Source organism: Ranitomeya variabilis, chromosome 5 (genome assembly GCF_051348905.1).
Source record: "Ranitomeya variabilis isolate aRanVar5 chromosome 5, aRanVar5.hap1, whole genome shotgun sequence".
In the NCBI taxonomy this organism is placed as follows: Eukaryota; Metazoa; Chordata; class Amphibia; order Anura; family Dendrobatidae; genus Ranitomeya; species Ranitomeya variabilis.
The window spans coordinates 268,711,058-268,730,321 of NC_135236.1; the positions used below are offsets into that span (position 1 = coordinate 268,711,058).

A 19,264-nucleotide genomic window follows, 5' to 3' on the forward strand; every position below is an offset into this window, starting at 1 on the left:
CTGTAACAATGCGGGAACGAGTTCCACTTTGTGTTGCACAGACCCATAGGGAGTGGAAATCGATATGACCGCTGTTAGGTACGAGCAGGTGTCACCATGCACACACGTTACAGAAAATTTGTCAGACGAACCAGATGGAAGTGCCACCAGACTAGCTTTCACCAGAGTCACCACACTTCCAGAGTCTAGTAATGCCACATTTTTCCCATCCACAGATAATTCACACAGGTGTTTCGCTATATCATTTTGACCCGCATTCACATTCACTAGCCGAGTAACCAAAGACATGCGTTTCTTAGAGTCTGTAACATCGCACTGCATGGGTTCAGTGGTAACAGGACAGTTCGCAGAAATATGGCCCTTCTCACGGCAGCGGAAACACCTAACAGGCCCCCTACTGAGACCACCGTCCAACACTCTCGGTCTCGGAGTGCGAGCAGTCCCGTGTTCCTCCCCCATAGTTTTTGGCAATTTTCCTTCACCCGTAGTCGCTGGAACAGTCTTACCGGTTCCACGAGGAGGAGGCACGGACCGGGTGCCAGTGGTTTCGTCGGGAAGTCCTTCTGCCACGGAATAACGCTTGACCAACTCCACAAGTTGATCCGCTGTCGTGGGATTTCCTTGTCTTACCCACCTTTTCAGCGCTGGTGGTAGTACTCTCAGGTACTTGTCCAAGACAATCCGCTGGATTATTTCGGGTGTTGTCAGTACCTCGGGTTGCAGCCATTTCTTTGTCAAGCAGATCAGGTCGAACATCTGAGACCGTGCCGGTTTATCTTGCTGGTATGTCCACTGGTGTACCCTCTGTGCACGGACAGCCGTCGTTACACCCAGCCGGGCCAGGATCTCAACTTTCAGCTTCTCGAAGTCCTGAGCGACTTCCGGGTCCAAGTCATGGTAAGCTTTTTGGGCCTCGCCGGAGAGAAACGGAGCAATCAAATCGGCCCATCGTGCCTTCGGCCACTTCTCCCTCAATGCCGTCCGCTCAAACGTTGTCAGGTATGCCTCGACGTCATCTTCTGCAGTCAACTTTTGCCAGTATCGACTCACATGGATCCTTCTGGACTCTGCTTCCGGGTCTGCCTCAGGCATGCTCACCAGGCGCTGCGCCACCTGTTGGAGAAGCTGGCGGTCTGCAACCGTCATGTCCATTAACTCCTTCAGCTGTGCGGCCATCAAGCGATTAGCTTCATGCTGTGCGGCAGTGGCCTGCTGCTGTACGGCAGTGGACTGTACTAGGGCTTTCACCACGTCTTCCATACTGTCGCCTGTGCCACGTAACTGCCCGCGTTCTCCACCACAATGTGACAAAACACTCTGGGATCGCCTTTGCTGGGGTCAAAGGTCACGTGGTTTGTGCAATGAATCTGAGGCGTACAGCAGGTTTCTTTAGCAAGCTGACTTTAGGTCAGGTTTATTAACGAGAAAGTAACATAGAAAAAACAAAGCATAAAAATAAATCCTAGCCTGTCCGGCACTAACTAACAGATACGTTGCTATCTCAACAACTGGGGGGGCTTCTCCCTCCCAGCTAACAACACACAGTCCTTGAGCACAGCTCTCACTCACGTTTGTCTCACACAGACAGGCAATCTGTGTGCCCCAGGCTGACGCTGGAAACCCTCAGCTGGTCATCCTTTATTCCCGCACTCATTAACCCATCATTATCCTGAAAATACTGAGCGGCCTAATTCACATAGGACAAATACCTGGGCGAGATATACCTGCCCCCGACTACCAGACCGACATGATTCTTACACGACCAAATAAAGTTCTGAACTTTCAGCAACGACCAGCGATATCACAGCAGGATCCAGATCGCTGCTGCGTGTCAAACACAACGATATCGCTATCCAGGACGCTGCAACATCACGGATCGCTATCGTTATCGTTGCAAAGTCGCTTAGTGTGAAGGTACCTTAACACAAGGAAAAGTTGCCATCTGAATTGAACTACATCTATATGAACATCAGGGTAAATAAGATACAGTGAATATATTATGCACAAAACTTTACAGCAATATTTAGTGACAAAAAGACAGCAAAATATAGTAGGTAGTCAAAATGACTACCTTTAGTAGTTAAGGTAAATTGTGAAAAAAGCCGCGCAATTTTTTCACCAAAATTATTTATTGTCACAAAATCTTTTTAACATCCTATTTTAGGAAAAGTCACCGAGTCTCAAGCCAGAATTCCGAAAAATGTAGTCACAGAAGAGAAATAAAAAATGAAAATAGTCAAAATGACTACACCAGTAGTTCTAGTGTTAAATTAATTTAAATTAGCTAAATGTTCCCTCACCATCTCTCTGTTCATAGATAGGGTGGATTCTGTTATTCCTTCGATGGCACCATGAAGATCACAGATGCAAAATAAGAATTTAAAAGTTCGACCTTCTCAACATCATTTTTGACCACTTCACCTTTTTCATCCTGTAAAAATCCTTCAGCATCTTTGACTTTTCTTTTGCTTTTGACATACTCCCAAACCCCCTTTTTTACTGCTTTTGGTCTCCCTTGCAAGCCCCACTTCAGTACTGGCTTTAGCTCTTCTAATGCCTGCCCTGCAAATAGTATCATATTCTTCTTTAGATATGCCCCCCTCTTTCCATTTGTACACAAGCTATTTCTCACCTTTTCTGACTTTCACATTGCCATGTTACAAAATATCACAAAAACTCACATACTAGCTACCTATGTGACCATAATAACACTAATAAGGAATCAGGTCATTTTGCGTGAAACTTGAACAATATAAAAAATAAGCTAAAGTCCCTCCCCCCCCCAAAAAAAAAGTTGCATAGTAATTTATATGAATCCCTAAAAAGTGGTGAAAAATAAAATAATTTTTCCCATATAGAACAAAGCCCCATAAATCTATTTCAGTGAGAAAAAATAAAAAAGAGGCAAAAAATAGAAAGATGGAATAGTCATTGAGGTATTTTTATTCCAAGATCTATTGATTAAAATATATTTTGTTCGTGGGGAAAAAAAAAAAGTTAAAAAATATAGGAAAAAGTCAATTTTATCATATTACCGTATATATGAAAATATTATGTATGAAAATAGTACTGGAGAAAAAAGCATAAGATTAAAAATTTTAGGGGAGAAAAACATCTATGGTAAAGTGCGCAATGGGGTAAGGTAAAAAGTCCCCTAGTTTTCCTGGGAGTTTGCTAGTGATATGCTTTAATTTGTTTCAGATAATGTATAAACCTTTGCATGGATTTCCCAGATGGACAAACACTACTACTTGTATATTATGCAACTACATGATCCACTCCTGTATGTGAAGTACTGTTTTTCATTTTTCCTTTTTTTTTCTTGATGTAATGACAATTTGATGTAATGAATTTTACTGTCTTAGGCTACGTTCACATTTGCGTTGCGTCAGGCGCTGCCACGGCGACGCATGCGTCATGCGCCCCTATATTTAACATGGGGGGCGCATGGACATGCGTTGCATTTGCGTTTTGTGACGCATGCGTCACTGTGGTGCATGCATCAGGGCGCAGAGGACGCTGCATGATGCAGTTTTTTCTGCACCAAAAACCATGCAAAAGTGGACGCATGCGTCACAAAACGCTGCATTGTGCATGCGTTTACATTTGCGTTGTGCGTTGCGTCGCCGACGCTGCACCGCACAACGCAAATGTGAACGTAGCCTCATAGTTTTAATTGGTATTTGTTATCTTTGCGTAGGTTCATATGGCCGATTTCTCCAATCAGAGTGGCATCAGTTTTTCTCATACGCCAAAAGGAAAAAAATATTTTCTCCACTTTGTCCATTCTGTCCTTGTCCTTTATGTCATCCGAGTGCGGTCAAATTTTTTCCACAGACCGATAGACTCGTATTACCGATCTTGATCCGACCCCTCAGACCAAAATTGGACATGTCTCCAATTTTTTTACGTGGACCACTCTGTCTGAGAAAAAAAAATGGCCATGTGTACAGCCCTATATAATATTATTGGAACAGTTGCTGTCCGTGAAAACTACGGATAACACTCATCCGAGAATATGGGTTGTGTGCCCGAGCCCTTTGGTTGTAACTTCCTAGCTTCATACATTAATTTTAAAGTGAACCTGACAGTGATGGACAGCTATCTCTGCATGCACAGCAGGAAAAGCTGTCAATCACTTATTAGAACCGCCCACTGGACCTGTGTGCACTGAAAGAGCAGGGATTTCATTACATAAACGACAAGATATCCAGAGCGTTTTTCCACAAAACCATATACCAATTTGTTCAGCTCCTCCTGCTCTATAACATGGTGCTGGTAGATTGCACTGCATTTCCAAACCGATAAGTTCCCTTTAATGAGAAACTACAAAAAAGGCTATTCTCTGCATATCATTGTTTTCTGCTAAATTGTTATGCAGTGTAGAAGAAGTTTTGGTCAACTCCATTGCAAGTCTCCCTCATTATAAGGTAATTGGAGACACTTACCCACACTGTGCTCCAAAGAGACTGTATGAAGAGGAAGCCATATCATTAATATAATGTGATATATTTCCGGGCAGCTTGCAATGTGCTCCTATCAAACAGAAAGTTGCTTTGAAATGAAATTACACAGTCTATTAGATTTCATATGCATTATGTCTATTATTGAGTTACCCTACAAGCTGTGTGCGCTGACTCACACAACACACTATTGTGTAACTGTGAAGCCCAAAAACATTGAGGTCACTGCCTGGTAAATGTTTGCATCTTTATAAAAAATTATGCGAAGGCAGATTTAGCTTTTCAAAATGTATATCTAATTGCTAATGGCAGGCAGATTTTATATTAGATTCAGCCCCGTTATCATAGATGACACTAACAAATGTCTGTCGAAATAGCATTAGCAATCTTTATGTAGCCGACAGATGGTCATTTGTGAATTTTTATTTCGATTGTCCATTTGTTTTGTTTGTGAATATCATTATAGACTGTGGATGAATGATTACAAAACTATCACAGAATTTAATGGTGCTGCTGAACTTAACGATGCTACCTAAGCTCAAAATGGCTTTTTATTCTTTTTTTTTAATGATCAATGTGTCCCTTTTGTCCTAGAATGAACGAGAGCAAATCATGACGACTAATGTATGGCTCAATCAGGCAAGTAAAAATTTACATTCATTTCAGGGATTCTAGAAATGTCATGATATCATCAAACAATATAAAACTAATGAAAATAATCAACATGGACTGACCAATTTGATCACAGCAGTTGCCCTTTTTTCTGATAAAGGTCCTTTGTATTTCCTCATATAGGCGATTATGTCTATATGGGTGATTACGAGCTGTCCTGTCCTTTTTCTACTAGCGAAGGACAGATATTAATAGAGATATACAGGTTTTATTAAGCCTGAAATTTGCTTCCAATTATAACCCTACTAGATGGTGGCCCGATTCTAACGTATCGGGTATTCTAGAATATGTATGCGTAGTGTATAGCACAGCCCACGCAGTACATTGCGCAGCCCACACAGTACACGTTGTATATTGCGCAGCCCACGTAGTATATTGCCCAGTCCACATAGTACATTGCGCAGCGCACGTTGTATATTGCGCAGCCCACGTTGTATATTGCGCAGCCCACGTTGTATATTGCCCAGCCCACGTTGTATATTGCGCAGCCCACGTTGTATATTGCGCAGCCCACGTAGTATATTGCGCAGTCCACGTAGTATATTGCGCAGCCCACGTAGTATATTGTCCAGCCACATAGTATATTGCCCAGCCCACGTAGTATATTGCGCAGCCCACGTAGTATATTGCCCAGCCACGTACTATATTGCCCAGCCACATAGTATATTGCCCAGTCACGTAGTATATTGCCTAGTGACGTAGTATATTGCACAGTCACGTAGTATATTGCCCAGCCACGTAGTATATTGCCCAGTCACATAGTATATTGCCCAGCCACATAGTATATTGCCCAGTCACGTAGTATACAGCACAGAGCCACATAGTATATTGCCCAGTCACGTAGTATATTGGCCAGTCACGTAGTATGCACCATATCCCCGTTAAAAAAAAAAGAAATAAAATAAAAAATAGTTACATACTCACCTTCTGGAGCTTCCGGATCGAAGCGTCCGGTTACCGATGCTCCTCGCGTGCTCCGGTCTGAAGATTGCATTGAGGTCTCGCGAGATGATGACGTAGCGGTCTCGCGAGGCCGCACGTCATCATTCCGCGAGACCGCACTGCATGCAGCGGTCACCGGGGCGTCGCGAGGAGCATCGGTAACCGGCCTCTTCGATCCAGGGGGGCCACCGGAGGGTGAGTATGTAACTATTTTTTATTTTTTAATTATTTTTAACATTAGATATTTTTACTATTCGTGCTGCATAGGCAGCATGAATAGTAAAAAGTTGGTCACACAGGGTTAATAGCAGCGTTAACCGAGTGCGTTACACCGCGGTCAACGCTGCCATTAACCCTGTGTGAGCGCTGACCAGAGGGGAGTACGGAGCGGGCTCTGTGACTGGAGGGGAGTACAGAGCGGGCGCTGTGACCGGAGGGGAGTACAGAGCGGGCGCTGTGACCGGAGGGGAGTACGGAGCGGGCGCTGTGACCAGAGGGGAGTACGGAGCGGGCGCTGTGACCAGAAGGGAGTACGGAGAGGGCTCTGTGACCGGAGGGGAGTACGGAGCGGGCACTGACTGCGGGGAGGAAGGCCATTTTCTTCCGGACTGTGCCCGTCGCTGATTGGTCGAGGCTGTTTTGCCACGACCAATCAGTGACTTGGATTTCCATGACTGACAGAGGCCGCTAGCAATGAATATCCGTGACAGACAGAAGGACAGACAGACAGACGGAAGTGACCCTTAGACAATTATATAGTAGATTTCTCGCACATTTCCTGGTAAAAATGTTTCATAGTTACATATCAGGTCCTCTCTCCTTCTGTACCAGTCATGACTTGTATTGTTCAGATTATTGTACTAGTTTTTATTATGTATACCCCTCATCACATGTAAAGCGCCATGGAATAAATGGCGCTATAATAATAATTTCAAAATTCCTTCCCCATTCCACACGTGGCAGTCAATCTCCTGGGAAAAACATGCTATCACAGAACTTAGGCAGTCAATATTGGATTGATTGAGGTCCAACTCTCATCACATCCATCAATCAGCTGTTTGCAGGGGCCATGGCACTTATATAGTCGGCATCAGCACCTGAGCCTGCTCTAAAGTCCCTGACACACTCCATAATTTAGTAATTCATCATGGCATGGGAAGGGGTTAAAGTACCAGAAAACCCTAAACAACATCTATGAATTCTGCTGATGGGATTGGGATCAGTGTGATGAGGACACGGAAATCTTCACATCAATATCACCCATAGACTAAACTTTCGTCTCACCCATCTGTAAAGTGAGCAATATAATACAGCCGTGGCCTGAAGGTCATGGAGCAGAGCATGCCGGCATCAGAAGAAATAGTAAATCGTCAGCCATTTAAAGGTACAGAAATGAAAAGGATGTGATTGAAGCATATGTAAACTTATACCAAATACAAGTACAAGAATGGTTATTCACGTACGAGTCTTTGTGATGTTAGTACATTGTTTGTGCAGACAATGAGATTTTCATGGAGTTCTAAAAGCCTTATCTGACTGAATATGATAAATTTATATAAAACATGACACAGAACATAAGGACTTCTGATTTTCTTCTTTGTAGGAGTGGGTAGATTATCGCTTGTCCTGGAATCCAGCAGAATATGATGGCATAAGAAAACTCCGCATTCCATCAAAACAGATCTGGCTGCCAGACATTGTGCTTTACAATAAGTAATCTTCTTAGATATTTTGTGGTTCCATTACCGTTTCAAGTTAACCATAAGCTAAATTATGTTTAAAGGCCCTGTTCACATTTCAACTGTTTCTTTTAATTGGTCATTTGCTTCCTAAATATTCAGAAACTTTCTAGTCGTCATTAAAAACGTTCTACCATTTATGTCCAAACTCAGACATCCATTTATCATAGTCCAGGTATGAACTGCAATGCACATACTGGCTGCAGGGCTCCTTACCTGAATTTGACAGCATCATATATCTTGGGGGTTCAGCAAACAAGTAGGCATTAATTTCAGCACAGGCACAGGTTTCGGTGCAAAAACAAAGTAACGTTTATTGCGTTTTTCTCACACTTCACCTCAACCAGCTTTAAATGCTTTCCTCAACAAACATAACTGTCCACCTACAGCACAGAAGACACTCTGAGCGGTCTCATCTGCCTTTCATTAAACCTGTAAGACCTGGGCTGGAGTATCGGCGTGACCTTTCCCACCCAGGCACTCTGATAACTCCTAAATCCCAGATCCAGAATCCACTCAAAGCAGACTACTCAGTAAACTTGTGTTAATGGTGCAGCCTTCCCAGGATTTACAGCACCGGGACCAGCCACCTTGGTGATACATAAAAGCTGTCAACCACTTTATCTGGCACCTTCATACACTATATACTGTATATGCCAATTAGAATCACTAGCGGGAAGTGGAAGAGGTTATCAGTGTCAAAGTAACGCTATAGTCACATATCCAGGCCAATTTTTACATCCATGAGAAGCTGACCATTTAACATCTTTATTAGTGATGAGCGAGTGTATTCGTTGATCGGGTTTTCCTGAGCACGATCGGGTGATCTCCGAGTATTTGTTAGTGCTCGGAGATTTAGTTTTCGTCAGCTTAGCTTCATGATTTACAGCTGATAGACAGCTTGATTACATGTGGGGATTGCCTAGCAACCAGGCAACCCCCACATGTACTCAGCCTGGCTAGCAGCCGTAAATCATGCAGTTGTGTCAACAAAAACTAAATCTCCGAGCAGTTACAAATACTCTGAGACCACCCGAGCATGCTCGGGAAAACCCGAGCAATGAATACACTCGCTCATCACTAATCTTTATGTTATCCTTTTGGCTCTGTATTGCAGCATTTTTTTCTCATCTGTTTTAAAAACTGAAAGATCTGCTATCTTAAATTTTATTTATCCATGGACATTTAATTGATCAGTGAAAACCCAATAGAAAACAGATGGAACACTAAAAGGAGTATTCCCATCTCCAAGATCCTGTCCCAATATGTAGTAGGTGTTATAATAATAATATTAGCAAGTACCTCCAATTAGAAATTTAATATAGTTCTTCAGATTCGTTATGTTGCTTACCTCATGTAGGGCAATACAGTAGCTTACGTATCTATTGTTATGACCACTCATATAGTGATAGATAGTTCTTAGCGGTAGGAACCATGAATAACTAAGCTACTGAAATGTTCTACATAAGGTACACGAAAAAGCAAATATGAATAACTATACTACATTTCTAATTGGAGGTATTTGCTAATATTATTATTATTACGCCTACTGCATAATGGGATAGGATGTTGAAGATGGGAATACACATTTAAATAACAAGGATGTCTTCAGTCATCCATTTTATATGAGTCCCCATAAACATTAGTGGCGACCAGTCTGATCCGCAAAATGGATGAAAATTAGACATTCTACGAGTCTTATAGACTGGAAATAAAAATATTTAGAATTTAGAGTCCTCAGTGGTTGATACCTTTTAATGGCTAACTGAAAAGATGGTAACAAATTGCAAGCTTTCGAGACTACTCAGGTGTCTTCATCAGGCATAGACTAAAAGAAATTCTGAAGAATCACATATTTATGCACTGTTACAGAACTGCAACACAGAACTAGGATAGAAGGGGGAAAACTGACCCTGCACTGAGACTAGGCTGATACCCTACAAAGGAGTGGGCGACCCATTCCTTGCGAATAGACCCACCGACGATCCTAGGTTAATCTCAGCGAAGACCTATAGATAGGGGAAAGGGGGTCCCAGATCTAAGGACTGGGTATAAAAACAGGTCACCTCCTAATAGAAAATACAGAGAAGGCTGCAGAAACCAGCAGAAAACATAAACTAAGGATAGCAGAACCGGAGGTCCAAGAACTGCACAATATCAAGCACAGAAAGTACCTAGCCAGAACTCTAGCGGATTAACACTGTTATCCAGCAAGGACTGGGAGGCAGGTGCTGGGTAATAAAGGGTGATACAATCACCTGCCCTAAGACAACCCAGCACCAGGGGAAAAAGACCAGCAGCCAGAAAACCACAACAAGATGGCGGATGGTCAAAAACAAAAACAGATTCTAACATGCACAACACATCACAGAAAAACGCCATAGATAAGACAGGTGACATGAAGCAGAATTACCATTATGTGAGTGATAAACAGTTATGTCCACAAATATCGGGACAGTTCATAGATAAGCAATGTTTTATTGTCCTCTGATTGGGGTCTGGTTCTGTTATGATGACCCCACATGGTCTGAGGAGCAAATTCCTTAGTTGATGTAAAAAGACATACATTTTTGTCTCCCCAATCATAGCATTATGGACATGAAATTACTTGTATTAAAAGCTAACTTCAAATCTCAGAGAGACAGAAGAATATAGGAATATAAGCGGATGATGACCTTTGACACTCTCAGTGCAGGAATGAATGTGTCGCATGGATTTATATATTTTTACATCAACTAAGGAATTTACTCCTCAGACCATGTGGGGTCATCATAACAGAACCAGACCCCAATCAGAGGACAATAAAACATTCCTTATGTATGAACTGTTCCAATATTTATGGACATAACTGTTTATCACTCACATAATGGTAATTCTGCTTCATATCACCTGGATTATCTATCGCGATTTTCTGTGATGTGTTGTGCATAAATATGTGATTCTTCAGAATTTCTTTTAGTCTATGCCTGATGAAGTCACCTGAGTAGTCTTGAAAGCTTGCAATTTACCATCTTTTCAGTTAGCCATTAAAAGGTATCAACCACTGAGGACTCTCAATTCTAAATATTTTTCTATCCACTGGCTAACACGGCACCAAGATATATATCTTTCCTGTATCAGACCGGAAATATGAATCCGTTTTTTAAAACTGATTTGTGTACAGATCAATGAAACTCTATGAGGCAGTGTGCTGTATGAGAATAAAAGCATTCAGCACTAGAACATCTCACATAAAGGTGTGAATGGAGCCTATAAAGTATTAGGGTGTCTGCAGTGAGGGGGAGATCACACTCAGTCTGCCGGAGCAGAATCCGCAGTTGGGAGAGAAAGGATCACACATGCAAAATCATGTGTGATTTTTTTCTCTAACACTGAGGGATCTATTTTGTTTTTGATTTTTGAAACCTTTTGCTATTTTGGAAAGAGGAGAGAACCCACAACAGAATATGCATGAAGAGCATCTGTGTGAGCTCCGAGATAATAGCTCACACAGAAGTAGAAGACCAGGCATTAAAGGGGTATTCCTATCTCCAAGATGCTATCAGAATATGTAGTGGATGTAATAATAATAATGTTAGTATGGTAATTACCTCCACTTAGAGATATAGTATAGTTCTTCTGATTCGCTATGTCTCTTTCCTCATGTGCAGGCATTGTAGGACCTTAGATATCCATGGTTACGACCACTAGCAACTTGCTAATTAACTGTCACTATATCAGTGGCCGTAACCATGGATACCTAAGGTCCTGCAATGCCTGCACATGAGGAGAGAGACATAGTGAATGAAAAAACTACCATATATTTTATTTCTAATTGGAAACATTTGCAAATATTATTATTATTACACCTACTACATTTTGGGATAGGATCTTGGAGATGGGAATACTCCTTTAAACTTTGCTAAGCCCTAGAGCTAGTGAAAGCTGCAGCATCCTGAACACACAGACTTCTCATCGACATGTTTTACTGGAAGTATCGCAAACCTATTAATTGGCCTATATACCTCAGATGGGACAGCTTCTGAGCCATCATCAATCAGAACATCATATATGTCGCATCTGTTCCAGCACAACAACAACAGACAGAGATGAACACTTGGTCCGTTTTAAATTCTTTTTACTCCAGAAGTAGCTGACACCAGAGAGCTGCATCTGCAAGGCTGGTCTCCATAGAGAAACTCTATCACCAAAAGTCAGCTGATGCATCAGGTGACTATTTAAAGGATGGTGGGAGTGATCACCACCCACATCAGCTGACCTAGCAACTCAGCAACTGCAGTACACAACCAGCAAGGGAAACTGACATTAACCCCAGCTGGCCTGAAAAGAGAAAAGCTACATTTAAATCATAGTGGAACCAGAGCTGCCACGCATCCAAAAATGGATCGTGACACTGAGGCTCCATTTTATTCAACTGTCAAATAAATAGCACTGATGAATTAACTTTATTCTCCCCACCAACATTCGATTTCAGTCACAGGGGTGGCGCCGGTTCAGTAACCACTCTGAGCATACAGAGTGGCTGCTGTAATCGCATCCCCGGCCCTGACTGACACTGGCTCTACATTAAAGCCAGCTGTGTATGCCCGTGCCCTGACTGGGTGGCGCAAGTGAGGATTGTGGCCCCACTGTGGCACAAACCAGACTACCCTGGCGTGACTAAGCAGCTACCTTGGTGTTCACTGGAGCCTCTAGTGGTGAGGTCAGGCTTGTGCGGCAGGTAGCTACCAGGTACCACTCCAGGTCGGTGTCTGGCTGTAGCACTGATCCCACTGGGGGTCGGAACACTAGGGACAGGTGCGGGCAAGTACTGTTGGGCATGACTGGTACTCTGGCGGGCTCGGCTGGCACTATTGAAGGCAGGTGGGCATGGCTGGTACTCTGGCAGACAGGCAGGCACTGCTGGAACTCTGGCAGGCAGGCATGGCTGGCACTCTGGCAGGCAGGCGGGCACGTCTGGCACTCTGGCAGGCAGTTGGGCACGGCTGGCACTCTGGCAGGCAGGCGGGCATGAAACAGACTGAAGGAAATGGGACTGTAATTGGTAAGGCAGGAACAATGTAGGTACGAGTAGTTAAAGGGAACAGATAGGAACCAGTTCAGACTGGAGAAACAGGAACTGTTAGGAACCAGTTCAGACTGGAGGGACAAAGAGCCATGGGGTGCGGGTCGAGAGCAGAACAGAGCTGCAGGATGTGGAGAGCAGAGCCGCAGGATGCTGGAAGCAGAGCAGTGCTGCAGGTTGAGCAGAGCAGAGCCGCAGGATGCGAAGAGCAGAGCCATTGGATGCGGAGAGCAGAGCTGCAGGTTGCACAGAGCAGAGCCGCAGGATGCGGAGGGCAGAGCAGAGCCACTGGATGCGGAGAGCAGAGCAGAGTCGCAGGATGCGGGGCGGGAGCAGAGTAGAAGGAGTGGACACAAGGATACACAGCAGAGAAGGAAATAGGAACAGGATACACAGGAAGCAGGAACAGGCATGGGTATGCATCCCCCAGGGTGGTGGAAACAAGACACACAGGAAACAAACAGGCCTGGGAATACAACCCCCAGAGTGAAAGAAGCAAAAGCAGTAACAGGACAGGACCTGGCAACTCAGTAGCTAAAAGCAGACAGAGAGTTTGTTGCTCAGGCATATCCCTATGGGTGGAGATGTCTTAAGTACCTGACACCTCTTGGCCATAGGCTGGGGACAGATTAGGAGTGTGCACACTGTCTCTATTAGACTCAGGAAGTGCCGCCCTAAGCATACAGCCAGGAAGTATGCAGCAAGCAAGGGCATAAGGTTCACAGCATGGAGCAGGCAGGGGACAGAACTCACAGCATGGCCTGGAGTGGTGAGTAAGATGGGAGATGGGAAGCCATGAGTGACGCCGGCAGAGATGTTACAGGCTGTCAGTCAGGGCCAAGGACATGGTTACAGAGGCCGCTCTGTATACTCATGACTGAAACCAAATATTGGTGGGATTAAAGTTCATTTTCTCCCTGCTGCATGCAGGCGGCGGGGAGCATAGTAATGCTGTTCACCTGCATATTAGCCACATATATGCAGGTTACCAGCATTATATCAGTTGACTGGTTCCCTTTAACATAGCATAAAAAGGTACCAATAAAAATGCTCACCACTTGGAGAACGGGTTCAATAGCTAGTAATATACATTATATCAGGGGGTCTGAAAATGAAAATGAATACAATTGTGAAAATTAAGTTAGCTACTAGCATACATATATACTGTACATTTAGTTCCTCCCCCAGGCAAAATTTCTTGTGTAATTGCAATTCTTCACATATTTCCTAAAACACAAGCGTACTTTCTAGCTGTAGTCTGTTCTTTAGCCTATTTGGTCGAGTACAGGCTTACATAATACACAGCTAGCAGTCTGTAGTTGGCACAGGATGTGTAGCCAAGGGACTTTTGTTTCCAAAATGAATATTCATATTTTGAAATTGCTCCAAAAACTTGACTTATATTGTGAGGCTAAATGTTTTACCTTTACTCAGAGTAGGAAATTCAGAAATTCAACTAGAAATAGAATGACTGTAGGTTCCATCGCAGGTTGCTCCAAGGTGTTCATAGTGAATAAACCGTATGTTGCCCCTAGGGGTTTGTTCACAGACACGCCTCATGTTATTCAGTATTCCTCTTAGATATTAGGCAGTGATTGCTATGGACAAAAATATGCCAAAAGTAACCAAACTGTAAAATCTGTTATACTGGGCTTTGGATAGGGGACTAGGCCAATGGTCACCATAGTAGGTACTCTATATGTAAAATGATCCAATGGATCTTGAAGGTCCTCTCCTATCTCCATCACCCAAAAACTTCCATAAATTGCATCTCCTATCAATATGTGTCCTTCAGCCCTACTCCTCTTCCTTTTCCTAATGACTTGAAACAATTATATATATATATATATATATATATATATATATATATATATATATATATATATATATATATATAGAAAATACAGTACAATATTTTTTTTGACTTTCAGAACTACTTTAGGAACTTTATCAATATAAGTCAAGTAATAATGGTGTGTGAGAATGACCTTGATAGTAATGAAATGTATCTTTTATGCAATTTATTCCTGATTTTAGTACTTTGTCTTGCTTTATTTTGTAACATGTGCTATTTATGTTACCAGTGCTGATGGGACATATGAAGTCTCCCTGTTCACCAATGCAGTTGTGCAGAACAATGGCAGCATTGCTTGGCTACCTCCAGCCATTTACAAGAGTGCATGCAAAATTGAAGTCAAGCATTTCCCTTTTGATCAACAAAACTGCACCTTAAAATTTCGTTCTTGGACATATGATTACACAGAAATTGACCTCGTTCTCAGCTCGGACTCGGTTAGTATGGATGATTTCACACCAAGTGGAGAATGGGATATCATTAAGCTTCCTGGAAGGAGAACTGTCAACTCTCTCGATCCAACCTATGTTGATGTTACTTATGATTTTATTATCAAAAGAAAGCCTCTTTTTTATACCATTAATTTGATTATACCCTGCATCCTTATAACCTCTTTAGCCATATTGGTATTTTACTTGCCATCTGACTGTGGACAGAAGATGACCCTGTGTATATCAGTTCTCCTAGCACTGACTGTATTTCTGCTTTTAATTTCTAAAATAGTCCCGCCAACTTCTCTTGATGTTCCTCTCATTGGAAAATACTTAATGTTTACAATGGTACTGGTGACATTCTCCATAGTCACTAGCGTCTGTGTCCTCAATGTACACCACAGATCTCCTAGCACACACACCATGCCACTCTGGGTAAAAAACTGTTTTTTGGAAAAACTTCCGGTTTGCCTGTTTATGAGACGCCCGGAACAAAACCCATCTGGTCAAAAACCACGTGGACAACATTGGAAAAAACAGGCTGACTCATGCAAAAATACTACTTGTCTTGGTAATGCTGCAACATCAAGACCACATGGACAAAGGGTAAACGAACAGGTGGAACATCATAGAAACCAAGATTTCCGATACCGAAACGCTAGAAAGTTCTCTCCACAGGTTCAAGAAGCAATGGAGGGTGTGAACTTCATCGCAGATCACATGAAAAGTGATGATGAAGACCAAAGTGTAAGAACCATCCTACTTTATGTGAAATTCATTGCCATACTTGAAGCTAATTGTTGTTTCTAGTCAGTAGACAGCAAATGGAAATACATTGAAAACAAAAGCATAAGTTAGGTGGATAGAAAGGATCTAATTACATGTAGTTACTTGCAAATACAGCAGGGGCGGACAAAGACGATTTGGGGCCCCTGTGCAAGAAATGTGTTTGGGCCCCCCTCCTTTTATGGCTACAAATGTACAGATATATACACATATATTTTTCGGATTATAGGACGCTCCGGATTATAAGACGCACCTCAAATTTTGAGGAGAAAAACAGGAAAAAATGTTTTCTTAATAAAATGGTGGTGCTTCTTATAATCCATGCGTCTTATTGCTTACTGGGGGTAGTAGCTGCAGTGAAACAGGGTCCCTGCTGGAGGAGGCAGGAGTGGGGTGATGCTGCAGGCCGCAGGCTGGGATGAGGGGGTGTTCCGATGTGGGCGCGCCACAGCAGGTGTCCGGTGCTGCTGCAGGTGTCCGGTGGTGCTGCTGCGGGTGTCTCCGGTGCTGCAGGTGTCTGGCGCTGCGGGGGTGTCTGGCGGTGCTGCTGCAGGTGATCTCCATCTGTGCATGTGCTGCCCTCAGCGCCATTTTCCTGGAGTCCACTGCACAGGAAACCATGGAACTGCGGGGGGCTGTTGTGAATTCCGTTCTGGAGCTCCCTCCTGTGGTTGCTAATGGTATTTTTGTGAGTTCTGCCCTTGGGCTCCCTCTGGTGGTTTCGAGTGGAACTGCTGCTCCGTTAGGTAGCTGTAGCAGCTGCCATCACTGATCGCTTTGCCTGGGTTTGTTATTTAAACCTGCTCTGGGCTTTAGTTCATGCCAGCTGTCAATGTCTTAGGTTGGATTTGGTTCTCTCCTTGGATTTCTCATATGGCCTGTCCTTGTCAGCAAAAGATAAGTTCTGCTAGTTCTTGTTCGTCCATTTGCTTTGGACATTATTGCTTTGCAAATATGTCTCTTTTTGTCCAGCTTGTCACTATGTCATATTCAGGCTAGCTGGAAGCTCTGGGAAGCAGATTTGCCCATCCACACCGTGAGTCAGTGTGGAGTTCATTTTTTGTAAACTCTGCGTGGATTTTTGTAGTTTTTAATACTGACCGCACAGTATCCTTTTCTCTCTGTCTATCAAGTTTAGTATTGGCCTCCTTTGCTGAAAACTGATTTCATTTCTGTGTATGTCATTTCCCTCTCCACTCACAGCCAATATTTGTGGGGGGCTATCTTTCCTTTTGGGGTTTTCTCTGAGGCAAGATAGCTTTCTATTTCCTCCTTTAGGGGTAGTTAATTCTTAGGCTGTGAAGAGGTGTCTAGGGAGAGTCAGGAACATCCCACGGCTATTACTAGTGTTGTTGTTAGGATTAGGGATTGCGGTCAGTAGAGATACCACCTTCTCAGAGCTCGTCCCATGTTGCGTTTTAGCCACCAGGTCATATCGGTGTGGCCTCTTAACCACCAGGTCATAACAGGGGGCTCTGGCCTTTCACAAAATGTCGGCAGAGCCCCCTGCAGCACCGGAGACACCCGCCGCAGCAACGGGCAGCATCGTGTTGTGAATTTGCTTTTTGGCTCCCTCTAGTGGTTACTAGTGATTTGACTCTGGGTATGTCAGTCATCCCTTGTATGCTCACCTGGGCCGTTAGTTCAGGGGTGTTGCTATATAAGCTCCCTGGACCTTCAGTTCAATGCCTGGCAACGTTGTAATCAGAGCTAATCTGCTGTGCTCTTGTCTACTGATCCTGGTTCCTGCTAGATTAAGCTAAGTCTGCTTTCTTGCTTTTTGCTATTTGTTTTTGTTTGCATTTTTGTCCAGCTTGTACATAATCTGTATCCTAACCTTGCTGGAAGCTCTAGGGAGGCTGGAGTTCTCCCCCCGGACCGTTAGACGGTTCGGGGGTTCTTGAATTTCCAGTGTGGAATTTTGATAGGGTTTTTGTTGACCATATAAGTTATCTTACTACATTCTGCTATTAGTAAGTGGGCCTCTCTTTGCTAAACCTAGTTCATCTCTGTGTTTGTCATTTCCTCTTACCTCACCGTTATTATTTGTGGGGGGCTTGTATCCAACTTTTGGGGTCTATTATCTGGAGGCAAGAGAGGTCTTTGTTTTCCTCTTCTAGGGGTAGTTAGTCCTCCGGCTGGCGCGAGACATCTAGCGACCAACGTAGGCATGTTCCCCGGCTACTTCTAGTGTTGGCGTTAGGAGTAGATATATGGTCAACCCAGTTACCACTGCCCTATGAGCTGGATTTTTGTACTTCGCAGACTTACTTGTTTCTCTGAGACCCTCGCCACTGGGGTCATAACAGTTTGCCAGGCCAGTATTAAATGTTAAATGCATTGCAGAAGCGGGATTATAAGAAAGAAAATTCTGAGTTTTTTTTTTTCCTTTTTCTCATTTTTTTTTTTTCTTTTCCCCTTTACCTCTGAGTGGCTTGTGTTTGCTGCAGACATGAATGTCCAGACCTTGATTACGGGTGTAGATCAGCTTACTGCTCGTGTGCAGGGCATACAAGATTATGTTATCAGAAATCCTATGTCAGAACCTAAGATACCAATTCCTGAACTGTTTTCCGGAGACCGATTTAAATTTAGAAATTTCAGGAATAATTGTAAATTGTTTTTGTCCCTGAGACCCTGTTCATCTGGAGACTCCGCTCAGCAAGTGAAAATTGTTATTTCTTTTTTACGGGGCGACCCTCAGGATTGGGCCTTCTCGCTGGCGCCAGGAGATCCGGCATTGGCTGATATTGATGCGTTTTTTCTGGCGCTCGGTTTGCTTTATGAGGAACCCAATCTTGAGATTCAGGCAGAAAAAGCCTTGCTGGCTATGTCTCAGGGCCAGGACGAGGCTGAAGTGTATTGCCAAAAATTTCGGAAATGGTCCGTGCTGACCCAGTGGAACGAGTGTGCATTGGCTGCAAATTTCAGAAATGGCCTTTCTGAAGCCATTAAGAATGTGATGGTGGGTTTTCCCATTCCCACAGGTCTGAATGATTCCATGGCCCTGGCAATTCAAATCGACCGGCGGTTGCGGGAGCGCAAAACCGCAAATTCCCTCATGGTGTTGTCTGAACAGGCACCTGATTTAATGCAATGTGATAGAATCCTGACTAGAAATGAGCGGAAAATTCATAGACGCCAGAATGGCTTGTGTTACTACTGTGGTGATTCTACACATGTTATCTCAGCATGCTCTAAACGTCTTACTAGGGTTGTTAGTCCTGTCGCCATTGGTAATTTGCAACCTAAATTTATTCTATCTGTAACTTTGATTTGCTCACTGTCATCGTATCCTGTCATGGCGTTTG

General features: G+C 43.4%; 1 protein-coding gene across 2 annotated transcripts in view; it reads left to right on the top strand.

The window, feature by feature from the left end:
* Window positions 1-19,264, top strand: part of CHRNB4 (cholinergic receptor nicotinic beta 4 subunit) — a 77,292-nt gene that overhangs the window by 46,259 nt on the left and 11,769 nt on the right. For both annotated transcript variants that reach the window (XM_077264268.1, XM_077264267.1), the window contains 3 exons: window positions 5,058-5,102; window positions 7,681-7,790; window positions 14,966-15,914. In XM_077264268.1, coding sequence (XP_077120383.1) covers window positions 5,058-5,102; window positions 7,681-7,790; window positions 14,966-15,914 — 1,104 coding nt within the window. The remainder of the gene's footprint in view (window positions 1-5,057; window positions 5,103-7,680; window positions 7,791-14,965; window positions 15,915-19,264) is intronic.